The sequence below is a fragment of the Pithys albifrons genome, chromosome Z (genome assembly GCF_047495875.1).
Source record: "Pithys albifrons albifrons isolate INPA30051 chromosome Z, PitAlb_v1, whole genome shotgun sequence".
NCBI classification, from domain to species: Eukaryota; Metazoa; Chordata; class Aves; order Passeriformes; family Thamnophilidae; genus Pithys; species Pithys albifrons.
In genome coordinates this window covers 31,787,423-31,810,049 of record NC_092497.1, presented here as the reverse complement: position 1 = coordinate 31,810,049, position 22,627 = coordinate 31,787,423, and the positions used below count along the sequence as shown (strand labels likewise).

Below are 22,627 nucleotides of genomic sequence, written 5' to 3'. Positions count from 1 at the left end.
AACCATTTTGGTAATGATGTTTAGTTGTTCTAGTACCCAGTAGTTTAACATTCGTACCAAATGTAGTGCTCTGTCTACACTAATTGGGGCAAACACTGATGCTAGCAAATTTCGTGTGTCACTCTAATGTTCTAATGTGTTATTGTCAGCTTGAGGGCTAAAGTCTTTAGACCACCAAACACGATTTTGCATCGATTGTGTAAATTTGGTTAGCTTACCTAAATAGCAAGGTCCACCTTGTACCTGAGCAGGTATGCTATTCCATGCTCTAATACCACAAATCAAGAAATATCCAGGAGGCAATGCTCTTCTCTGGTTATCTTTTGTACAAACAACTCTCATTTCTGGAAAACTTGTATCTTTTGAACCAATAATATTCCAGCACCATCTGCCATTGGTATAACTTTTATTATGAGCCGTAATGTCTGTGATTCCCACAGGAAAGTATTGCTGAGACTAATGTTCTTTTTTCCATTCTGTCATACTAGAATAGACAGGATGAAACTCAACACAAGACCCATTACCGGGGAAAGACTCCACTAACCTTAGCTCTTGGGGTTCCCTCTCAATTGAGGTATTTAACTTCCACATGACTCTTTTGCCTTATCTATGCCATATGGAATGAGGGGGCGTTCCTATAAGGCACACTGTTTTGTTCATTGACATTGTTACCTGAACAGAAACTTTCCAGATCTACTTGTTGAGCAATACCAACCACATGTTTTGATTTACACCCCAACCAGTAGCAACAGCAACAAAGCAAAACACACAAATAAGAAATACACTTATTTCTGGTGTTAGACCATTCAGAGGGTCAGCAGCCTGATGAGGTCGGGCTGCCTCTACCCTAACCAGTCTTCTCCACTCCTTATCCCACAGGATCAACTGGGAAGGAGAGAGCAGATACCTTGCATTGTTTTTACAGTCAGTTGGACAGTTGGTCTGTGTGGTGTGTAACCAGTCTAAAATTGCTGTTCATGTCTCTGACCATAACCCATCTCCTTTTAGGGTATTCTTAGCTTGCTGCATCACTTTCCACTGTTGTGGCTCATACTGGCGTGCGACATTAATGTTTCTGACCACTGGGCATGCCACAATTGATATTACATTGCCTGTCCCTTTAAGAAGTGTTCGGTCTTTGCAAGCTGCGGCTCTGTTTGCCTCAGTCTCTCTGCTGATTAGGGAGGCTGAAATGGGCATGGCGGTCATCGTGGGAACTGGAGGAGGCGTGAGAACCACATTTGAGTGACAGCTAAGTCTGGCCCCTTCTGTAAGAAAACTTTCTAGGGCTTCTGGGTTTACCGGCAGTGTGTCTTCAGCCAGAGGGGAGGGCATTTCTGCCTCTGCTGTTTTCGCGGGCTTTTCGGCCATGCGGCAGTCCCTTTGTTCCTACGGCCACGCGGCTTGGCTGCCTGGCACGGCGCGCGGCTCTCCCCGCCCCGGGATACACCTCTCCCCCCGTTTTTTCAGATTTTAGATGGAGCAACAATTCACTCACGCTTAATCTCGGCTGGGCCACCATCCCTTTCACCGCGAAGCTGCTTTTTGCAACTCTGCTTGGGACTGGCTCCAGTGCCGTCGCGCCTGCCCCACGGCCGCGGTTTCCAGCGGCTTGGGCAGCGCAGCAGCTCCAGTCCCGTCGCGCAGGTCAGAGCCCAGCGGCGGGACGATCCCAAACAGCGGGACGGCTCCGGGTGGTGGCGGGGTGGCTTGGAAACACCTGGCAGCTCCATCCCTGGCGGTGTGCGGCTCTGGCCCTGACGCCGTGGCGGAGAGCAGACACGGTGTTTCACACAGCGGCGCAGAGGGGAGCAGAGGTGGCACGGCAAGGGGGGCCGGCTGCATTAGCTCTAATGGAGGAGCGGAGGGGGAAACTCGGTCCCCTCCACGTGTAAGCAGTCCCATTACTTCGGCAGCTAGCCTGGTCTCTGCTTTGAACTGATTTAAAGCGTCATACACTATTTTCCAGGTATTGCGCAGAGGGGCTCTGTCTTTATCTTGGTTCTCGAGGTGTTCTTTTCACATTAATTCACCCAAATCGTTCCATTTTTCCAATTCAAACAGGGCGGGAGGGTTGGAAAGCTTCTTTTCCGTGCCCACGTGATCAGGCTACTAAGGGATTTTTCATTGGCTGCTTCGCCTCTCTTTGCCGTAATATTAATTAAGAGGCTCTGAGCTGTGGCATATCCAAGCTCCATTTTTGTTCATATTAATGATCCAGGTTCCAGTCGCTCACGATGAACCAGTGATCTCCCGGTCCCTTTCCCTAGTGACCGGCCACGACAGAGGGGAAACTTAGAATTTTTCCTACCCGGTTCAGGCATGTTTAGTCCTGATCCTTTTTCCTCTGTCCGTCTTTCCAACTAAAGTGGGCTCCTTCTGCCCGACGACAGGGAGAGGATGCACGCCTCCTCTTTCCAGGCTCGACAAGTCCGTCTTTGGCCCCCTGTCCCGCTTTCTGCCTCTACGTCTTGGCTCGGCTCGATCCCCCCGTGGTCCCAGCCCCGCGGCGGCAGTTCCATGCCAAGGGGTGGTCAGCAGAACACACTCACCCTTCAACAGCCCTATCTGGCCTATACGTAAATCAGATGGAGAATGGAGACTGACTGTGGACTATCGTGGCTTGAATGAAGTTACGCCACCGCTGAGTGCTGCTGTGCCAGATATGTTGGAGCTCCATTATGAGCTGGAGTCCAAAGCAGCAAAGTGGTATGCCACTATTGACATTGCTAATGCATTCTTCTCCATTCCTCTGGCACCACAGTACAGGCCACAGTTTGCTTTCACCTGGAGGGGCGTGCAGTACACTTGGAACCGATTGCCTCAGAGGTGGAAACACAGTCCAACCATTTGTCATGGGCTGATCCAGGCCACATTGGAGAAGGGTGAGGCCCCAGAACACATCCAGTATATTGATGATGTCATTGTATGAGGAGACACAGCAGAAGAAGTCTTCGAAAAAGGACGAAAGATTATTCAGATTCTTCTCAAAGCTGGTTTTGCCATGAAAAAGAGCAAGGTCAAGGGATCTGCCAGAGAGATTCAGTTCCTTGGGGTGAAATGGCAAGATGGATGTCGCCAGATTTCAACCGACGTCATCAATAAGATTGTAGCAATGGCTCCACCGACTAACAAGAAAGAGACCCAAGCATTTCTGGGAGCCATAGGCTTCTGGCGAATGCACATCCCAGAGTACAGCCAGATCGTGAGCCCTCTCTATTTTGTGACACGTAAAAAGAACATTTTCCAATGGGGTCCTGAACAACACCAGGCTTTCAAGCTGATCAAGCAAGAAATCGCACATGCCGTGGCTCTTGGACCAGTCAGGACGGGACCAGATGTGAAGAATGTACTTTATTCCACAGCTGGAGATAAAGGTCCCTCCTGGAACCTCTGGCAAAAGGTGCCTGGTGAGACACGAGGGCGACCACTTGGTTTCTGGAGCTGAAGCTACAAAGGCTCTGAGGCCAATTACACCCCTATGGAGAAGGAAATCCTAGTGGCATATGAAAGCATATGAGCAGCCTCAGAGGTAATTGGTACTGAAGCACAGCTTTTCCTGACACCTTGACTACCAGTGTTAAGCTGGATGTTTAAGGAAAAAGTGTCCCCTACACACCATGCCACCGATGCCACGTGGAGCAAGTGGATTGCTTTGATTACACGACGTGTTCGAACTGGGAGCTCGAATCGCCCTGGAATTCTAGAAATTATAACCAATTGGCCTGAAGGTGGGAACTTCAGCCTGGCAGATGAAGAAGAGGAAGAGTCAGTGAGTCGAGCTGAAGAAGCTCCACCATATAATCAGCTGCCAGATGAAGAGATGCGCTACGCCCTTTTCACCGATGGTTCCTGCCTTATCGTAGGCAGGAGCCAGAAGTGGAGAGCAGCTGTGTGGAATCCCACCCAACGGGTGGCAGAAGCCACTGAGGGGAAAGGCGAATTAAGACAGTTCGCAGAACTCAAAGCTGTCCAATTGACCCTACACATTGCAGAAAGAGAAGGATGGCCAAGGCTCTACTTGTACACCGACTCATGGATGATAACAAATGCTCTCTGGGGATGGCTAGACCGGTGGGAGAAGATGAATTGGAGGTGTAGAGGGAAGCCCATCTGGGCCGCAGATCTGTGGCAAGACATTGCTGCCAGGGTAAAGAAATTGAACCTGAGAGCACGCCATGTAGATGCCCATGTGCCCAAAGGTCGAGCTAATGAGGAACAAGACAATAACAGACAGGCAGACCGAGCTGCACAGATTGAGGTGTCACAAGTAGATCTCGATTGGCAGCAAAAGGGAGGATTGTTCCTAGCTCAATGGGCCCATGATGCTTCAGGCCATCAAGGCCGGGACGCAACCTATAAGTGAGCATGAGACCGAGGGGTGGATTTAACCATGGGCACTATTTCCCAGGTTATCCATGATTGTGAAACCTGTGCCGCCATTAAGCAGGCAAAAAGGTTGAAGCCCCTTTGGTATGGTGGACGTTGGGACAAGTATAAATACAGAGAGGCCTGGCAGGTTGACTACATCACATTGCCACAGACTAGCCAAGGTAAGCGCTATGTGCTTACCATGGTTGAAGCGACCACTGGATGGTTAAAGACATATTTGGTACCACATGCAACGACCTGGAATACTATCTTGGGCCTTGAGAAACAGGTCTTGTGGAGGCATGGCACTCCAGATCGCATTGAGTCAGATAATGGGACTCATTTCAAGAACAGTCTGCTGGCCACTTGGGCACAGGAGCATGGTATTGAATGGGTATATCACATTCCATATAATGCACCTGCTGCTGGAAAGGTTGAAAGGTGCAATGGACTGGTAAAAACAACTCTGAAGGCACTAGGTGGAGGAACCTTCAAGAACTGGGATAAGCATTTAGCCAAGGCCACCTGATTGGTTAACACCAGAGGCTCTGTCAATCGAGCTGGTCCTGCCCAAGCAGAATCCCTCCACACGGTAGATGGAGACAAAGTTCCAGCGATTCACTTGAGAGGCATGTTAGGGAAATCTCTTTGGATTACTCCTCCCTCGGACCAAGAAAAACCCATTCGTGGGATTATTTTTGCCCAAGGGTCCGGAAACACCTGGTGGGTAATGAGGAAAGATGGTGAGATCCAGTGTGTGCCCCAAGCCAATCTAGCCTTGGGGAAAAACTAATTATGTGCTTTGAGTTGTGTTTTTCAGGAAACCAGACACCAGATGAGAAAGACCGAAACAAAGCCGGTACTGGTATCCCATGATGTCCAACAATAAGGCAGCCCTAAACTGTGAACCAGGCCTAAACTTGGAACTGTGACTTCAACCAAAAGGCAATGGAGTAAAGCTGAACTGATGCTGGTGTTGATCCTTGATGACAAGACATCTGCCTTGAAGGACCGCATATGAACTATATATATATACATAAATACATATATATATATATATATATATATATATATATATATATATATATTTATATATATCTATGTGCGGGATGTAAGCAAATGCAAGAATACAAGGATCGCGTGAAAAGACCAGTGTGGAATAAGGGGTGGAGAATGTAATGGTTTGACCCATGGCTTCCGCGGTAACCACTGTATTTAAGGAAGTTACAAGTATTCCACACGTATCTTCCACATGGCAGGGGAGGAGGTGTTTAGGCTCTCTTCTTCTCTCTTGGCCGAGGAGCTGGTGGGAGGTGGTTGGAGTCTGGTCCTTCCGGTTGTTGGTGGTTCTGCTGTCCTGGGTGAGATTGTTTCATTCTTGTTCCCCTTCCTTGAGGTTTTTAATTGTGTTTGTTTTCATTCATTTGGTTTCTTTAAGTTGAGTTGGTGTCTTCCCTATTTTCTGGCTAATCAATTCCCTTTTTTCCCTTCCCCTCTCCCCTGGGGGTGGGATCCTATGTACTGTGTATACAGTGTGGTTTGTAAATGTTAGAAAATATAATTTATTCTTTTCATTCAGTTCAGTTTCTTTAGAGTGCGTTTCTTTTCAGTGTTTTTTTTTCCTTTCCTTTGCTGGGAAGGTTCTGGGAGGGGGAAGGGGGACCAGTCCAGGGTTGGCAACAGCTAGGCCAAACCTGCAACAGTGACTTAGAGCACAAGAGTAAACTTTAAATTCTGAGATCAATTTGAGTTTTCTTATTCCTAAAATAGCACTGAATAGTGTTTCTGGTATAGTAGTGCATGCGTCAGCTGAGTTGGATCCTTCCTGAGACAATAATGAGGGATCCAGATAGAACATAAATGCTTAGCAGTTTTAGATAAAGTCAGCTGGTGAATGGTACTGATTAATATGGAGAAACATCAGTACACCGCTGGTTAAGAACTTGGACCTAGTGTAATTTTCTAGGTTTATTGTAATTCCTTCATCAGTCTTAGTTTTCTGAGCTGCTTAGTAAAAATAGTTTCCAGTTTTTCAGGTTGTCCTGGTTGTGATTAGTTGGATATATTTTACCAGCATTCTGTATGTTGACTTTTGACTTGGGTAGTATAATTATGGCAGAAACAGAAGAGATGGCATCTCACTTAGAGGTTGTAAAATAATGTGAATTCCTTTGATTTCAGAGAGGCTGAAGTAAATCTCTTGGACCTTGCAGCTAAATTTTGCCATGAACAGGCTGGTTTTGAATTACAGGAGAAATTGCTATTAAGCAATAGGTCCTGTAGAGACAGGGTAGTGGGTTTTTTTGTGCCAGTCTCTTTCCTGTACCAACAGCCACCAGTGTGCAGCCACAAAAATCAGAACATTTACTCAGAAACTTTACCCAGACACTCAGACACACAGACACACATACTGAACCCCATCCCAACCCCTCATACCACCAGACTTCCAGCATCTTCCAGAAAGAACACTGCAAATAGTCAGAACTCATCCAGAAGGAGGTATTGGGACATTTACTGGGAGAACCAGGATCATAAATCCCCAATTTTTGACATGTATGGGGGCCCCCTACAGACCATGATCACCCATGCATCACTGGAGCCATGGGTGGTGGTACCTTTCTCTCTCTTCTCCTATCTCTTTTTCTCTATTTTTCTCTTTCCAATTTTCCTCTCTTAGGATGATCATACACTCCAGAACAGCTATACACCCCTTTTCCAATCCATTACCTTTTTTCCCATTTTTGATTTCAAAGCAGTTGTTTTAATAAAATTTGGTTTTATATTGGTTATTTATCATAATTTTGTTTTAATTCCCCCACAAGGATCTGTTAACAATGAACCTGGTTGCCCTGCCTCAGAAGTGCGTTGCAAGAGGCTGAGACAAAAGCATTGATCTGATGAAATTTTCCATGGGTATGGTCAACTACAGGTTTTTTGTAAGAACATATGTTTCTATATACTGTTGTGTGAGACATCATCCTGTTCCATATCTGAGGACTATTGACAGGTTATAATGCTGTTCTTTTTCTACTTTTCTCCCAGATAATGTTAAATAACCTAGTAAGTCAGTTACTGGAACTAGGTGTTTGGTATTTAGTATAACAGTGATGTAGAGTTATGCAAATGGTTTTCTCCTCTGTTAATTTTCCTCATAACAATTCTGTTAGCACTTAATAAAAATAATGGATTATGGTAATAGTGTACATCTACCTTGTTTAAACAGTATTTTATTCATTTTTAGCAATATGGTTGTCCAATCAATTCAGAATTCTGTCTTGCAAATTTGCACCACAATAGTGTTTGTTACTCAAATGAAAAAAAGTTATTTAATTTCAGATTTTTTTAAGACCAGCATTTCTGAGGCAGCTGGTAGTTGCCCTGTTTTTCCAAGTGGCTTTGGCACTGTCCTGCCATAGTCCTAAATCATGAGGCACAGAAATACTGTATTTTTATGTTGGATGCCATTATGTAGACAGCACATTAGTTTCCTTTTTTCATCATACAGAGAGAATAGTACTGTGCTGGTCCATGTTGTTGGCTTTAATACAGAGAGTGCTAAAGACAATTACAGGTGAGAAAGTGAAATTAAGACACTACAGTGTAACCTGTCTTTCGTAAGCATGTTGGTGATTTAGCAACAGAATGTCAAAAGTATTTGGAATGCCATAGACTTGCTGGGTAGCAATTCGTTTTTATATCCAGCTGATTAGTGACAATAGGTGGAAGAATTGGGTTTTTGCTATTACATATTTCACTGTGAGCTTTTTTTTAGTTTACCTCAAGTGAACAAATTTTAATCCCATTCAAACTGTTAAATGGGACTTAATTCTGAAAATGTCCAGGATTCCAATAAAGAATCTGATTCCTAATCTGAATCTTAATATCTATTATTAGAAACCAGTCTTCCAAAGATACAGATCTTAGAGCAGTTCTGGCAAAGTTGCAGTAAAATCAGAGAATTTATGTCACAATGCAGGAAAGATGACCTACAAAATTAATATTGAATTGCTGTATATGATTGTATTAGTGGGTTCGTAATTCAAGACTCAGTAATCTTTTACTCGGTTAACACATGTACTTATTTATTTATTAGTTTTCATTTACTCTGTAAGGAGAAGATATATTACAAAATGTATCACTCCAATTAAACTGTCATCTTTGGTTATTTTTGACAGGTTTTGTAATAATGAGGATAATTTTTATTGAAATTATTATGATTGAGATCAATCAATTTTCAATTGTTATAAGATCAAGACTAATTCTTGTCCACTCTTGAAATGTGTACCATACAAAGCACCAGTTAAAGCAACTCTTACATTCACAATCTGTGTAACATTCTGTTTGAATGATTGTGTCTCCCTCACTTCTTGGATATATCTATTTAAGTAATAGTTAAAGTATAGTTAAAATGTATAGATAAAAACCTGTGAACACCTTTAAATATGCTTTAATGACTGCTGCATAGAAGACATGATGTCTTTTCACATCATGTGCATTTTTTTCCTAAGTAATTTCAAATTTACTTAAATCCCATTTGTTTGATATCCCTATATAGCTTACATTTCCAAACCATATTTCCTTCTGAGTAGGTTTGATTTTCCTCAGGTTGCTAAGCGGTGCAAGTCATTAAGTAATTTAGGTAATGTTTTACCATTTTACACCATTTATATGTTGTCACACATAAAGGGTATGAAATGGTTAAATCATAGAGATGAATATTTCAGAAATTAACTGCAAGTACTTAAATTGAAGGTAGTATAATTCCATATATTTAAAATGAGAGTGTTTATTAAGACTATTGGGGAAATTAAAAGTAGGAACAGCTTCAACAAAAGAAATGTTAGGTTTCCCATGTCGCCAAAGAAGCCACATTACATTTTGATCCTGTATTTTGGGCAGGTCTATAGCCAGATTTCAAATCCCCGTTGAACAAGATGATGTTTGTTATGTGTCATTTGCTAACTTGATGTGGATGACACTTTACAAAGAGATCCTTTCACTACCTGAACTGCAGTGAGGCCTGTTTTGGATGTCATGTATTGATGCACAGGTAAAGTTTTTGGAGGGTGTATTTGTGTGTCTGGAGAAGAGGTCCGGTAGCAAATGTTTCAAAATAGTGTATTTGCATGCTACAGGAAGATGCATCCTGTCACACTGCCTAAGAAACAGTGATGCTGCTGGAGGATAAGATATTCACAAATGAAAGTTTGATGTTACATGGGACAAAATTGAGGGCCTTGTTGTATTTTGCCACCTGTCTTTGAGAGAGTTATTATTGCAAATGATTTTAAAAATAAGCAATCAATTTTAAAAAGTAATAGATTATTTTGTTTTGTGTGAAACCTTGAGGTGTGAAAAGAAATGAGAGAGATATTTGATCCACACTGGAGAATTTTCTTCCTTATTTTAGTGAAAAAAATTCTGATAAAGTTCAGATTTTCTGCATACTGACTGATGAGATGATATTCAGAGTTATAGGTGCAAGGTCCCATTTCCTCAGATCAAAACAGTATGTTTTTGGATTCAGATATCAATTAAGAATATTAACGTGTACATATGTTCATATCATGTAAAATTATACTGCACTGACATGGAAAGGGGAATATTTATTTTTCAGTCCCGGTGGACTGTGTAAAACAGTGCTTAAGTAGTTTGTCATTCGGTTTTTCCCACAGAAGAATATTGGACATAGTTTTAATTGAAGGAAATTCAGTATGCTAGTTTCATAAATAAGAACACATTATTCGATTTTGTGGTACATTTTATGTGAAGAAAATGCAGAAATAGTCTGCAATTATTGAATATTAATGTAAGAGTATGGGCAGGGAAACAAATCAAAATTTCTAGCAAATCTTGTGTCTAAGTATCCCTGCCTTTTGCTACCTAGTGCTTGTTCTAAAGGAATAAAAATGTGAACATTTGAAGAAATAATCTTGTAATGTCTCATTCAAGCTATGTACATGAATAGAAACGTAGCCTTTATGAAGTTATTAGATTGATTTTTGACAAATGAAGGCAATCTGATGTGTTATGATTTTTGAACAATCATAAATTGTGAATCAAAATTGATTAGTGAATTTTTCTTATTACACTATAAAAATTTGAAAGTTTTTAATATTTGTGAAAAGTATAATCCATTTCCAGTCTAACACAATTAAGTTACTAGTTCCAATAATTAATTTGCATTTGCTCTGTGCTGGTAACACTACTTGTTCTTCACATTAATGCAGAATTTTAACCATATTGCTTTGAGAGAGCAGATAACTTAGGCAAACTAAAGATGTAAAATTTATTTTACAGAATGGAAAAAGTATGTACATATAAAAATGTTAAAACTTTGAACTCTAAAAATTCATTAATTTAAACTCCATTTCTGAAAAATAATGTGTTTATGATGTACTTTCTGTATTTTTCATTAATTTCTCCTTTTGATGACCAGTTTAAAAGAAGTCAGAGCCAGCGATTACTCTTTTTTTGTTCATGGACCTGCTCCAACTAAACTTATTTTGTTTCTTTAATTCTGAGAGTGTTCTGTTAGTATTTCTCTGTGGATACATGTAGTGCTGTGCATGCTGTTGTGCTGTATGGAATTGCACGCATGTGCATGGGCTTCTTGCGGATTCTGTTTGGTGTTGTAGTTGTGGGTGTCGCAGTGCATGTGACTTTTTATGTCTCTTTCTCCATCAATGTTCAGCACACAGATTTCACCACTGGAAAACTTCCAGTGACTGTAACTTCTTCAAGAGCTGCATGTTACTTCACTGCAACAGCTGTTTCCTACCTGGGTCTTACAGGCAATTTTCTGCTACAGGAGATGATGACAAAGTTGGTAGCTTGATGAGAACTGTTGCATAGGGACCAGCAGAGATTGGGGAGTACTGTTCACCACTGTGAGCTGTCTAAGAAGCAAAGAAAATGGGAAAAAAGAAACATAAAAGTACTGCTTGAATGTTGTCATTTAATGAGATTAAAGTTCAAAGCATTCTTTTTTCCCTAAAGTGATCTATCTCAAAGGCTGATTTTTTTTGCTTCTTATGAAAATATTAACAACATTAATATGCTGTCAGTTTCCTTCCTGTTTCAAAACTTATCATACAGTATTACTGTTTATTTATTTAGTTATTTATTTGCCAGAGGGATTGTCTTGGTTTGAGGGGAAAAAACCATAATGTTTACCCACAAGCGGGGGAGGGGGCCTTCTCCACAATAATCACGCCACTCTTTATCAAATTTAAGAAAAAAGGAATTTAATATAAGAAGGATAACTGTTCTTAACTGCTATATATAAACAGACTAGTGCAAACCGCTTCCCCAACACCACAAGAGAAAGAAAAAAACAACAACAAAACCCAGCAGGTTTTCCTCCGTGAGGAAAGTTGTACTTAAGCAGTGTCAATGTCACAGCCCAGCTGGCTGCTGAGTGAGTTTCCAGTCCTGCTCCAGCGAGACAGATGAGTGGTGAGCTCTCAGATAAACTCTGTGCCTCTTGTCCCAGATGAAGGAAAAAGAAAGCTGAAAGTTGGGGACTGCCACGTGTCCTGCAAAAGCAGCTGCACACCTCTCCCTCCCGGGTCACTGCCCCAGCTGGGGCGGGCAAGCCGTGACGGTGCAGGCAGTGGTGAGACTGGAACAGAGGCCGGGATCCCAGATGCAGGCACCAGGAGAAACAGTCACTGCGAGGAGAAAAACAGCATCTCAGTCAGAAGCCCCAGCAGTAGCCAGCAGAGGAGCTTCCCTCCTCGGCAGCCACCGCTTCCACGTTCTGCCGAGCTAAGAATGGAATAATGTCCCCAAAAACAAAGAGACAAACCTACCCCCACCCAAGTGATCAACAGTTAACTACTTCTTTTTGTTAACTGCTGGCATGGGCAGTTAGTGGCAGGGGACAGAATTTACATAATAATCCCAAACTACAACAGGGATAATAACATGATAGGAGAAAAAAGATGGAGACAGACTGAGCATATGGAATATTTTCCAGTTAAAAAGTTCCATGTAGATCATTTATCCTAATCTGCTCTATGCTATATATTTATTTTTTTAACTTCTAAGGATGGTTGCTATCACTTCAGCTTATCCTGCTCTAACTGGTAACGATGCTTAAGAAGTATGGTCATATGTTTCTGTAGCTACTACTCAAATTGAACACCTCAGAGTTGAAAAAATCATAGAATCAGAGGGTGCTTTGGTTTCCAAGGGACCTTAAAAATCATCTAGTTCCAACCTCTTCCACTAGACCAGCTTGCTCAGGGCCTCATCCTACCTGCCCTTGAATACTTGCTGGGATGGGGCAGCCACAAGTTCTCTGGGCAGCTTATTCCAGTGCCTCACCACCCTCATGGTGACAAATTTCTTCCTAGTATATAATCTAAACCTACATAGTCAATTCAGCTGTTGGACCATATTCTCTTCCTTGTTTACATCCTGGTCTGAAGTCCAGTGAAGCTGTGTTTGTGCTCTGACCTGTAGCTGTGTAGGATTCAGAAACAACGAAGAAGGGAGGAGCTGTGCTGTGCTGGACTGGACCCAGGAACTCAGATATTTTCATCAGGGCCTGCTGTGGACCTCAAGCTGCATAATTTTTATGTGTCTCTCCTGTAAAATTGAGTCCAAGGGCTTTCTCCAGCTTTATATAACATTTGGTATCTGTATATATTTTTCAAAGCCACAGTGCTACAATTACCATTAACTTACAGCAAAGCCTTTGGGATGTAACTGTCCACAGCAACTTAAAATGTTTCCTCAGCAGTGGTTTTTCTTCTCCCAAAAAGCTGTGCCTATCTGAAAAAAATTCTGGATACTTCAAGCATGTAAGTCCCACATATTTTATTTTAATTTTTCCTCAAGATATAATTTAATTTCTTAACAAGGAAAATGTTTGCCTTTCAAAATTTATTTCCATTATCTGAAAAAGAAAGTTGTCTGCGTTTAACAAGACAAAAGTGTCTGCTAAGGAGCCTTCCTAGTGTAGAAAGATGGAAAGCTCCTCCCTGCAAGTTCTTTCAAAATTAAGAGGCTTCAGGCACAAAATGTAGAAAAGGGAAATAACAGTTCTTTACTTTTATATATATAAACCAAAACCAGAGCAGAACAACAGCAACATGGTAACCAAAACTTTCAAATAAAGCCCCACATTAGCCCCTTCGGTGGAGTTATATTTACAAACAGCAGGGCGGGGGGCCTGCCGGGCTCCTGCGAGGAAAAGACACTGAGGGAGTGGTGTCACTTCCAGAGCTCATGTGGGAATGGCGGCCACAGAGAGAGGCTGGAACCTTTCCCGTGGGCAGTGTAAGGACCCTCTCACACCCTTTTCTCCAAATCGTTGAGGGAGTTTAGAAACTCCTGTGCAGATGGTGTCAGGCCCTTGATAAGTCCGCGGCAAATCCAGGCAGGGCTGGCAGTCTGCTCAGGGGAATAGCATGGAGTCAGGGGCGAACCAGGAACCCACTCCCAGCACTGCCACCAGCCAGCAAGCGGCAGGTGGGCACCCAAGCAGATGAGAAACATAGGTGTAAGGCACTGCCAAAAAATGAACACAGAGAAACCTCGCTTTGACCACTTCCCAAGCCAGAGAAAAAGTGAAGTCCAGAAAAAAAAAATCCATGAAAGATTTTGAAACAATAACAAAAGCATTTTAAAAATAGCTAATAAAAATTAAAAATTATGTTTGCCTTTCATTACGAAGGTTCAAAAGAGATTAATGGCCTTTGATTTATTCTTGCTCAATGTCTGTAATAGGGTGCTAGATGTTATTAAGTTGTAGAAAATGAGTTCTCTGGGTTTCCACAGAACTGCTTTAAGCAACGGTTGTGTTCATAGATAAATTGTACCCAATCTACTTGACCATTATGTCTCCTTGATTTAATGATGAAGAATGTCGACAATTTGCCTCCCGGCATGTCAGAGCATGATGCCTAGCAGTGCCAAGGTTTTGTGGGTTATTTAGATACTGGGACAGGGCAAGTAAAATTTTGATTTTTTAAGGAGTGAAAGTATAACTTTGTTTTGTCCCTCGTGCATAATTATCAAACTAATCAAACTATCAGCTGTTTTTACTGCTTTGAAATGAGCTAGCATTGGTAACCTTAAGAATTTTTTAATAGGTTCATAAAGGAGCTTTATGCAGGACTTCTATTATATGGCTACACTTGTGAGTTAAACAGTGGTATTCCAAAAAATTGTGTATCTGTTGCTGGAGTGTACATGTTGTGGTTTCAGTTGTAGTGGTGGTTAAATGTAAATTGTCCTGTTGGAAACACTTAGACTCCTTTTCTGTATTGCAGAGGAAAGGTAATTAAAATGCTCTATTCCATTTTCAGACAAGGCTAATGTGGAACAGTTGGAAAAGACCAAGTAAGGTAACTGTTATTTTTAGCATGGAGTCTTCTGACCTTTTTTTTTAAAATGGAACAACTGTGATGTTTTACCAAACATGACATCTAGGACTATAAAATTCTGACTCGGGATTCACTTTCCTTAAACATTTTTAATGACATTGTTTTTGTTTCATCAAATCAAAATCAGGAAACATTTTTTAATATATCAGCTTTCACTATAATCATAAAACCTGTGAACTTTGTTACAGCATTTTTAACCTATCTTGAAGTCATCTAGTAACTCAATGTAAATTGCCTTTGTTAATTGCCTCAACTTATTGCCTTTGTTAATGTAAAAAAGCAATTCATGCCAGAGGATAACTTCCATTTTCTTATTACTTACTCTTCTTACCCATTAGAATTTTGGTATGCTGTTTTCACAGTGGTGCTTCTCAAAGATAAAGTTCCTCCATCACTGGTCATGCATAGGTGACAGTCATAGCTAGGCTTTATAAGAGCAGAATGCTTAAGCAATCATTCTTGCTCTCAACTTTTTAAAACTCTTTAGATGCCTGTTCAAACGAATTCAGTATCTGGCTTTTTCTCTCTTAGGAAGTGATAAAAAATGAGCACTGTATACTCTTTTCCACAGGGGAAAGGCTGAGGGTTTGACTGTAGTGGAACACAACCAGTTTTTACCTTTCTTTTTTGCTGTATGTGTCTCCAAATAGATAAAGAAAATGTGTACAATTTCTTAGTAGTTTTCTAGCCAGTCTTACCTAATGCTACCATTCTGTTTTAAGCCTTCTCAGTATTTCCATTGATAAAAATAGAATTAAAATTGAGCTTGTGTGGTAGATACAGGTTTTTTGGAGATGCTATCATGTAAATGAGAAGTGAAATAGCTATGTAGAATGATTCACTTATCTTGTGAAGTTGTTTACTCTTCTAGCATATTAATGCACAAATTTAAATACAAGGTTTTTAAGAAATAATGTTGCATATGGTGCTCACTTGAATATTTGTGAACTTTTTAATCTTTAAAAAATAAAAGGGAGCAGTGTTCATAATTCTTGGGTTATGGATGGGTTTTTCACACAATCTGCTTCTGTGATGCAGGACAATACCTCTGTTTCCTTTTTGAAATTTGTGAAGCAAAGATATTTAGTGAAGTGATGATATGCAGTATTTTGATTCTCATATTGTTCATGTAACTTCATGAAATTCTAAGATGCTCATACTCCTGAAAAAGGTAAGGAAGAGCTGTGAGAATGGTGAAGGGTATAACTGTTTTGCACAATGAAAGTGATGTATGTTAACTACTGGTGTGCTAAATATGTATTTGTTCCTGTACTTCAAATTACAAATTGATCAAACTTTGAGCTTCAATCATCCAGAATGAATGGCACAACATGAGAATTGGAAATTCTTTAGAGCTCTTCAAGTGAGTTATTTATCCCTGATACCCTATGTTACATTCATTTGATAACATTTCGTTCAGTAGTTGGCATTTTTCCAAATCAGCCTAGCAAACTATTTGTCAAATAGTGAATGTACAATTTTAAATAGTGTAATTTTCTATGGTTATCTTAGCCAAAGTAAAAATTTAGGCTAGAAGCGTAATGTATGTACAATATCTTTCATGCATCGTTGCGTTTATGATTTATATACAGAAGAATCTCAGCTAAAACACATAAGCTCATTGACCTTGTAGGTCTATTCCAGACTTCCAAATATTTATCTACTGTCAGAAAAACAAATGAAAAAATATTTTATTTATGAAGAATTGCTTCAAAAGAGTTGCTGTTCTCTAGAGTGCAGGATAATCAGTGTTAAATAAGACGTCCTTTGCAGATTAAAAAAAGTGTCTAAAAATAGGTGCTTAATCATGTTAGGTAATAGAGAAAGTGCACCCTATTTGAGATCATTCTTCTTCAGCAAGTGTTTGTCTTATGCTCCTGAGAACTGAGAAAAAAGCAGAATACTAAAATTTTTTAAAGATTTCATTATACAATTTTCTATACCTATGTTTTAGGTCTCTAGAGACTTTACCGTGACATGTCTAGTAAAAATTAATCTGATTTTACACTATTCTTCACTTTTTAGAGTTTATGCCCTTGAAACCTATCTTTTGTGTAACATAGCTTGAAGTTAAGGTGTAACAATGCAGACCACTGTGGCTTTCCTTGTGGTCATGAACTGCAGTTTACCTACAATTCCTTGGGCATGTGTAATAGCTATAAAAAGAACAGTAACTAATCGCTATTATAATGTTAACATGTTCAGGTACTTGCAGACAATTACTTTGGACAAATTCTGAGTCTCTGCTTTAAATACTACTCTCCTTTGAAGTTGGGGTATTAAGAAATACTCAGGTCAATGCAGCTGTGCATTTTATCTGTGTGTAAACCAGTGTTTTCAAACACAGTAGTGTTATAAACACTTGTTAGTGCCATTGTAAAAATGAAACACCACTTATACTTTTATTGTAAGACTTTTTCCTCTGTTGCTGTTGGGTTTTTTTGTTTTAGTTCTCCCTGTCATGTTTGCTTTTTACCAAACATATTCATTGTCAAAAGTCATGGAAACCAGATCACTCCCTATGTTGTCTAGGTCAGAAGGAGTACTCATCTTTCACTGAATCTAACAAAAATTAAATTCATGAAATTTTGAATTAGAGCATTTGTGTCCTTCTCTTGTGAAAAGAAAATTCATATTTCCTGTCTTCGTTGACAGGCTGTTGGGGAAAAACTGTTATTTAAAAAAAAACCAAACAACCAACTTCTGCTGGGAAGATATAATTTGCTTTTAGTTTTAAATTGATTGTTTTGTTTCATCCACAAGTGTTTTGATTTGAATACTTTGGCAAAATGCCAAGTATAATCCAAAGCAATGAATCTCTCTTCTGCCAAGAAAAAGGAACTAAAAAAACCTCTAAAACCTAACCAGTTTCTAGAAAGAAGGAAAATGAGAAGTAAACTACAATATAACACAATATAAGAATATATACGAAGGTAAAAAGAAACAACAATAACTCCCCACTAGTTGCCCACCCAGTAATACAGATTCCACTACTCTCATCTACAAAACCACCCAAGAGAAAGCTCAACCTCCTGAGGGACAGACACAAGCAAACTAAGAATAAACATTTCACTTCCCTAAGATAACATAGTAGCAAGTGGTCATGCTGGGGCCTGATTTGGAGATAGAGAAGCTCCTTCTCTCCATTCTTTTATACTTGAGATGACATCAGAATATGGTATGGAATACCATTGGCCAGTAGAAGTCAGCTGTCATCTGGCCTGACCCAGCTCGAATCAACTGATAATCCAAAGCCTACTCTAAAAACTAAAACCTAAATTTAGGCCTAACTAAACCCAGGACAACAAGCTGGGTGTTGCATTAAATCAAACTAGAGGCTAGTGATTACATTTTGACAGGTTGGGCTGTTTGGTGTATGGTCTGGGAGAGGAAACACTACACCAGTGGTTGAATTTTCAACCACTACTGCAGATATCTGTACTAGGATCCATTACCTTTACCTCAAGTAAAGGTGGAAGTGACTTATTCAATGTTTCATGCATTTTTAATGCTACAAGTGTTTGTTTAATAACCTCAGTGTCGCTGTGCCTCACTTTAGGGTTTAGTTTGTTAGATATTATATGAGTTTGCAGACAAGCGCTACAGCAAAAAGATGGTGCTTGTATAATCTGAATAGTCAGTCATTCTTTTAAACCAAATAGAGTATCTTTTACCTTCGTTTTTCTTTTTAAAAAGCTATTGGAAAAGCTTTCACGTGTGCAAAATGGCTTTTCTCTGTGTATGGATCTGACCTGTTCTACTTCTTTGTTTCTCCACTTCCATCTCTCCTTAGGGTAGATTTCCTTTTTGCATTAATTCCTCTGCTGCAGATGCAGTCTTTCCTGATGCCTTCCTGCTTATCTCTTTCTTTCTTAACTGCCTAGATGCCAGATCTAATTTGGTACAACAATGGTTGCAGTTCAGGGAATAGTCAACACCACCTCTGATAGTGAGATGAATAGTGCTAATTGCAGAAGCAATTTCTATTACAGAATCCCTGAGGTATCAGCTATCTGTGTGATGAGAAATAAAACTGCTATTTCCAATAGAAGCTATCACAGACTAGTTGGGAAGAGTTATTTTCTACTTTGTTAAGAAAAGAATACCCATAGCTTGTATTTTTGGGAGTTGTCAAGTTTTTCTACCTTCATTGAAAATTATTTGCTTGCAATAACTCAATTAGAAGCCTTTCTTTGGACATGCTCTCTCCAAGACCATTTCATTTTATAGAGAGCAGGCAGAATTCTCTCTAAAGAATCTGTGGATACCAGTAACTATTTTATTAAAAATCACTTATTCCTTCTACTGCTGTACAATTTGCTGCATGTTTACAGGAGGTTAATTCAGAAAAGCATAAGGGGTAATGGTTTCAGGGGATGCTGTTTAGTTCCAGGGTAATGCACATAAAGCTTGCTTTGAAAGTTTTGAACTCACTGTGCTGAATGGGGGAAATGGAGGCAAAAAGATATGAGACAGGGACCCTTGGAAAGTAATTGTAATGCCTCTGGAAGATGAGACTGATGGTAATGCAGGTATGTGCTGGTTTAAAGGTAAACCAGCAGAAGAAATGAATTCAACACAAAAGAGATTAAAGTCAGAGTTACAATTTAATAAGGGTATTACAATAAATGCAATGATACAAAAAGAAATTGGTTTTAACCCACAAACCCCAGAAATATAACCCAGCACCCTGGGGCACAAACAGGGTTTGTTAGCTCCTGTGCTGAGACTCACGTGGTTCCCTTGAGACCAAAATAAAAGGAAGGGAAAAACCTCTTGGTGCAGATGATGGTCACAGTCTAGTTGAGAGTAGTGGTCACAGTCATGTCGAGGTTCTGGTCCTGCTCTGAATCTGATGAGTGGTACCAGAAGTCTCCAAACCCCAAGATTTATATACCCTCAGGTTCAGGTGGGACCACCCAGTACCTCCCCCAGGGTGGGGAGTTCCACAATGGGTGATCTGACTCTGTGAGTCATGGAGTATTTTTGGAATCATTGATGGCCCATTAGCAGACATGACCCCTCCAGCTGGGTGTGAGGGTGCCAATGACTCCCTGAAGGAGAGTTATCTCAGCTCCTATCTCATGGGCTTCTTAAACACTCACATTTTAGCCTGAGGGGTCAGGTGTGCCCTGGGCAGCTGCTGCAAATGGTCCATTGTGAACAGTTCATGAGAAATTGCTTAGAGGGTGTAGAATACAGAGCTTTGGTCACACCCACACAGTGATAAACTGGTCCCCATTGCTAAACTAGGATAAGGTAGTGTTGGACATACCAAACCTCTCCAGAATTTTGGATGTCTGTGATACTAAAAAAATCTAAGTGTGTGCAGGGTAGGTATGAAAAAGACAGAAAATAGAATTAACAGACTGGAAAGTTGTCTTCCTACCATGAAATGGGAACAATGACAGCTAAACTATGTTTAACAGGTGTTTGTTTAATTTGTCCTTAAAAATCACAGCAATGGATATTTGACAGCTTCTCAGAGAGCCAATTCCAGTGTTTAACTATCCCTCACATTAAAAGCTGTTCTTTTCCCTAGTGTATAACAGTATCTGCCATGATGCAAATTAAGCTCATCTCTTCCCACAATACAGATGGATATGTTTTATTACAGTGATTTGGGCACAATTTATATATACATTTTAGAGCGAGCCTGAAAAAGTGATTCTTTGAAATACATTTCTATATTTGTATTTGTACACACACCTTCATTCAGAGGTAAATTTTGGGTGCTCAAATACTAATGATTAGGGGCATGTGAGAGGAAACAAACCAGTGATATTTGGAATGAAGTTTTACTGTGAGAAGAAAATACGTCAAGATGAATAGTGAGAAGATGGGAAAAATTACCAGGTTTGTTGGGCTGGACTCACCCATCATGAAGCCTTGATGGTGTGCGAGCACTGATCACCAGCAGCCAACATATGGCTGTGTTGTCAACACTGGTTTAAGTACAAATGTAAAGTATGTCTTCCCCTTTCTGCTGTAGCAGAGAGGGACTTGACACAATGTGGATGTACTGGACATTCCCATCAAAAAGATGAATGTATTTGGCTTTCATCTGAGAACATTCATAAACATCATTGTGTTACTAGACCTTCAGGACAATAAATTACACATCTAAGATGAGAGCACCAAAGTCTGACACCTGTTGAAAAGTTCTGGTAGTTTATATAGGGCACATAGAGTGTGCTACTCAAGTAAGCAAAATATCCATTTTTATCAAAATAATTGATAGGAAAGTTCAGCATCTGAATGTTCCTGTCCTAAGCTTTCAGTGTGAAAAACATCTGGAAATTAAACTTGGTTTCTTCGGTGGTCACCATGTCTCCCCTTTCTGCTTACTTAAATGACAAGGCAGGAGTATGAGAATGAACAAGCTCAGTCTGTCTATTAATTTAGATCTGCCAAACTGAAGATGATAAGATAGCACTGTAATTTTTGCCTCATAGGCAACAGTTGTCCTCCCTGCTTGGGAACTTGGATAGTAACTTTGTCTTCAGTAGGCTGTACTGATGAGTTAGTGATTCTGTAGATACTCACAGAGAGGATGGGTATCCTAAAACCATAATATTGGCTTACCAAGTTGTTTATGTTCCTCTTTTTTTTTTCAAAGTTCTGATGAAATTGGCATTTTCCCACACAGAGGTCAGATTTTCTCAGAACAGTATTTTCTGATGGTTTGTCAGGAAAAATCAGCTCCAATAGTGGATGTGTGAGGTGTCGTACATATAAATGGTTTATTTTAACAAATCCTACACTCCTAGAGAACAAATGAATATACTTGCTATCTCTTCTCCCAGCTGAACAACCTCAACTCTCTCAGTCTGTCTCCATAAGGCTGGAACTCCAACCCTCTGAGCATCTTTGTGGCCTCCTCTGGCTCTGCTCTTTTCAGTCCATTCCCTTCTTATATTGAGAGCCTCAGAGCTGCACACAGTAGTCCAGATGGGATCTCACTAGAGTGGAGTAGTGTAGAATCACCTCCCTCAACCTACTGGCCACAGATGTCTTGGTGCAGCCCAGGACACAGTTGACATTCTGATCAGCAGCAACATATCACTAAGTCATGTTGAGCTTTTTATCCACCAACACCCCCAAATCCTTCTCCTCAGGATTGCTCTCAAACTATTCTCTGCCCAGCGTGAATTTGTACTTGAGTTTACCCTGGTCCAGGTGCAGGAGTTTCAACTTAACCTTGTTGAACTTCATGAGGTTCACATGAGCCCCTCTCAGTGGCAACTGAGAAGCTACTTCTGATTAATTAGAATTGGAGATAAAAGTGTGTATTTACTGCCTAGAGCAAGTGAATTAAATTGATTTTTAATTTGCATTTAGATAACTGTATTTGCTCTAATTCAGCTTTAGAAAATTTTGCATATACTTCTAACCTGAAAAATAGAAGTTGTGAACATTTTAAACAAGAATTGAATGGCAACATGTATGGCTTTTAGTTCCTAACTGCTGACTGATTTTCAAATTTCTTTTAGAAGCTTTTCTGAAATTATGTGTGTTCCAGTTGCACAAACTAAAGTGCCAAAACCTATGGCCTTAATAACTGATGCTTTTATGCCTGACTCAAAATATTTATTTTCTGTGGCTTCTGATTTGCATTTTCCTAGTATCAAAAGCCTTATGAAACTTTTTCTGGTTCTTTAAAATTGAACCAAAATGCTTTTCCACTGAAATTAGATGCCTCTTGAGTAGAGACTAAAATTATTAATAGCAAATCATGGTATAAGTATTGCAAACACAAACATAAGCATAGAGTTGTATGATATTTCTTAATTGAAGAGATTTACAGTCAGTTCAAGTTTTTAACCAGAATCTTTCATCTAAAACTCTGTGGAATTTCA

At 40.1% G+C, this 22,627-nt stretch overlaps 1 protein-coding gene across 1 annotated transcript in view; it reads left to right on the top strand.

The window, feature by feature from the left end:
• The window catches only part of MCTP1 (multiple C2 and transmembrane domain containing 1), a 215,008-nt gene that overhangs the window by 38,135 nt on the left and 154,246 nt on the right, over positions 1-22,627 (top strand). Inside the window, 3 exon segments of the mRNA XM_071581543.1 lie at positions 1,574-1,741; positions 2,370-2,579; positions 3,579-3,862. Of these exon segments, the coding sequence (XP_071437644.1) occupies positions 1,574-1,741; positions 2,370-2,579; positions 3,579-3,862 (662 nt within the window).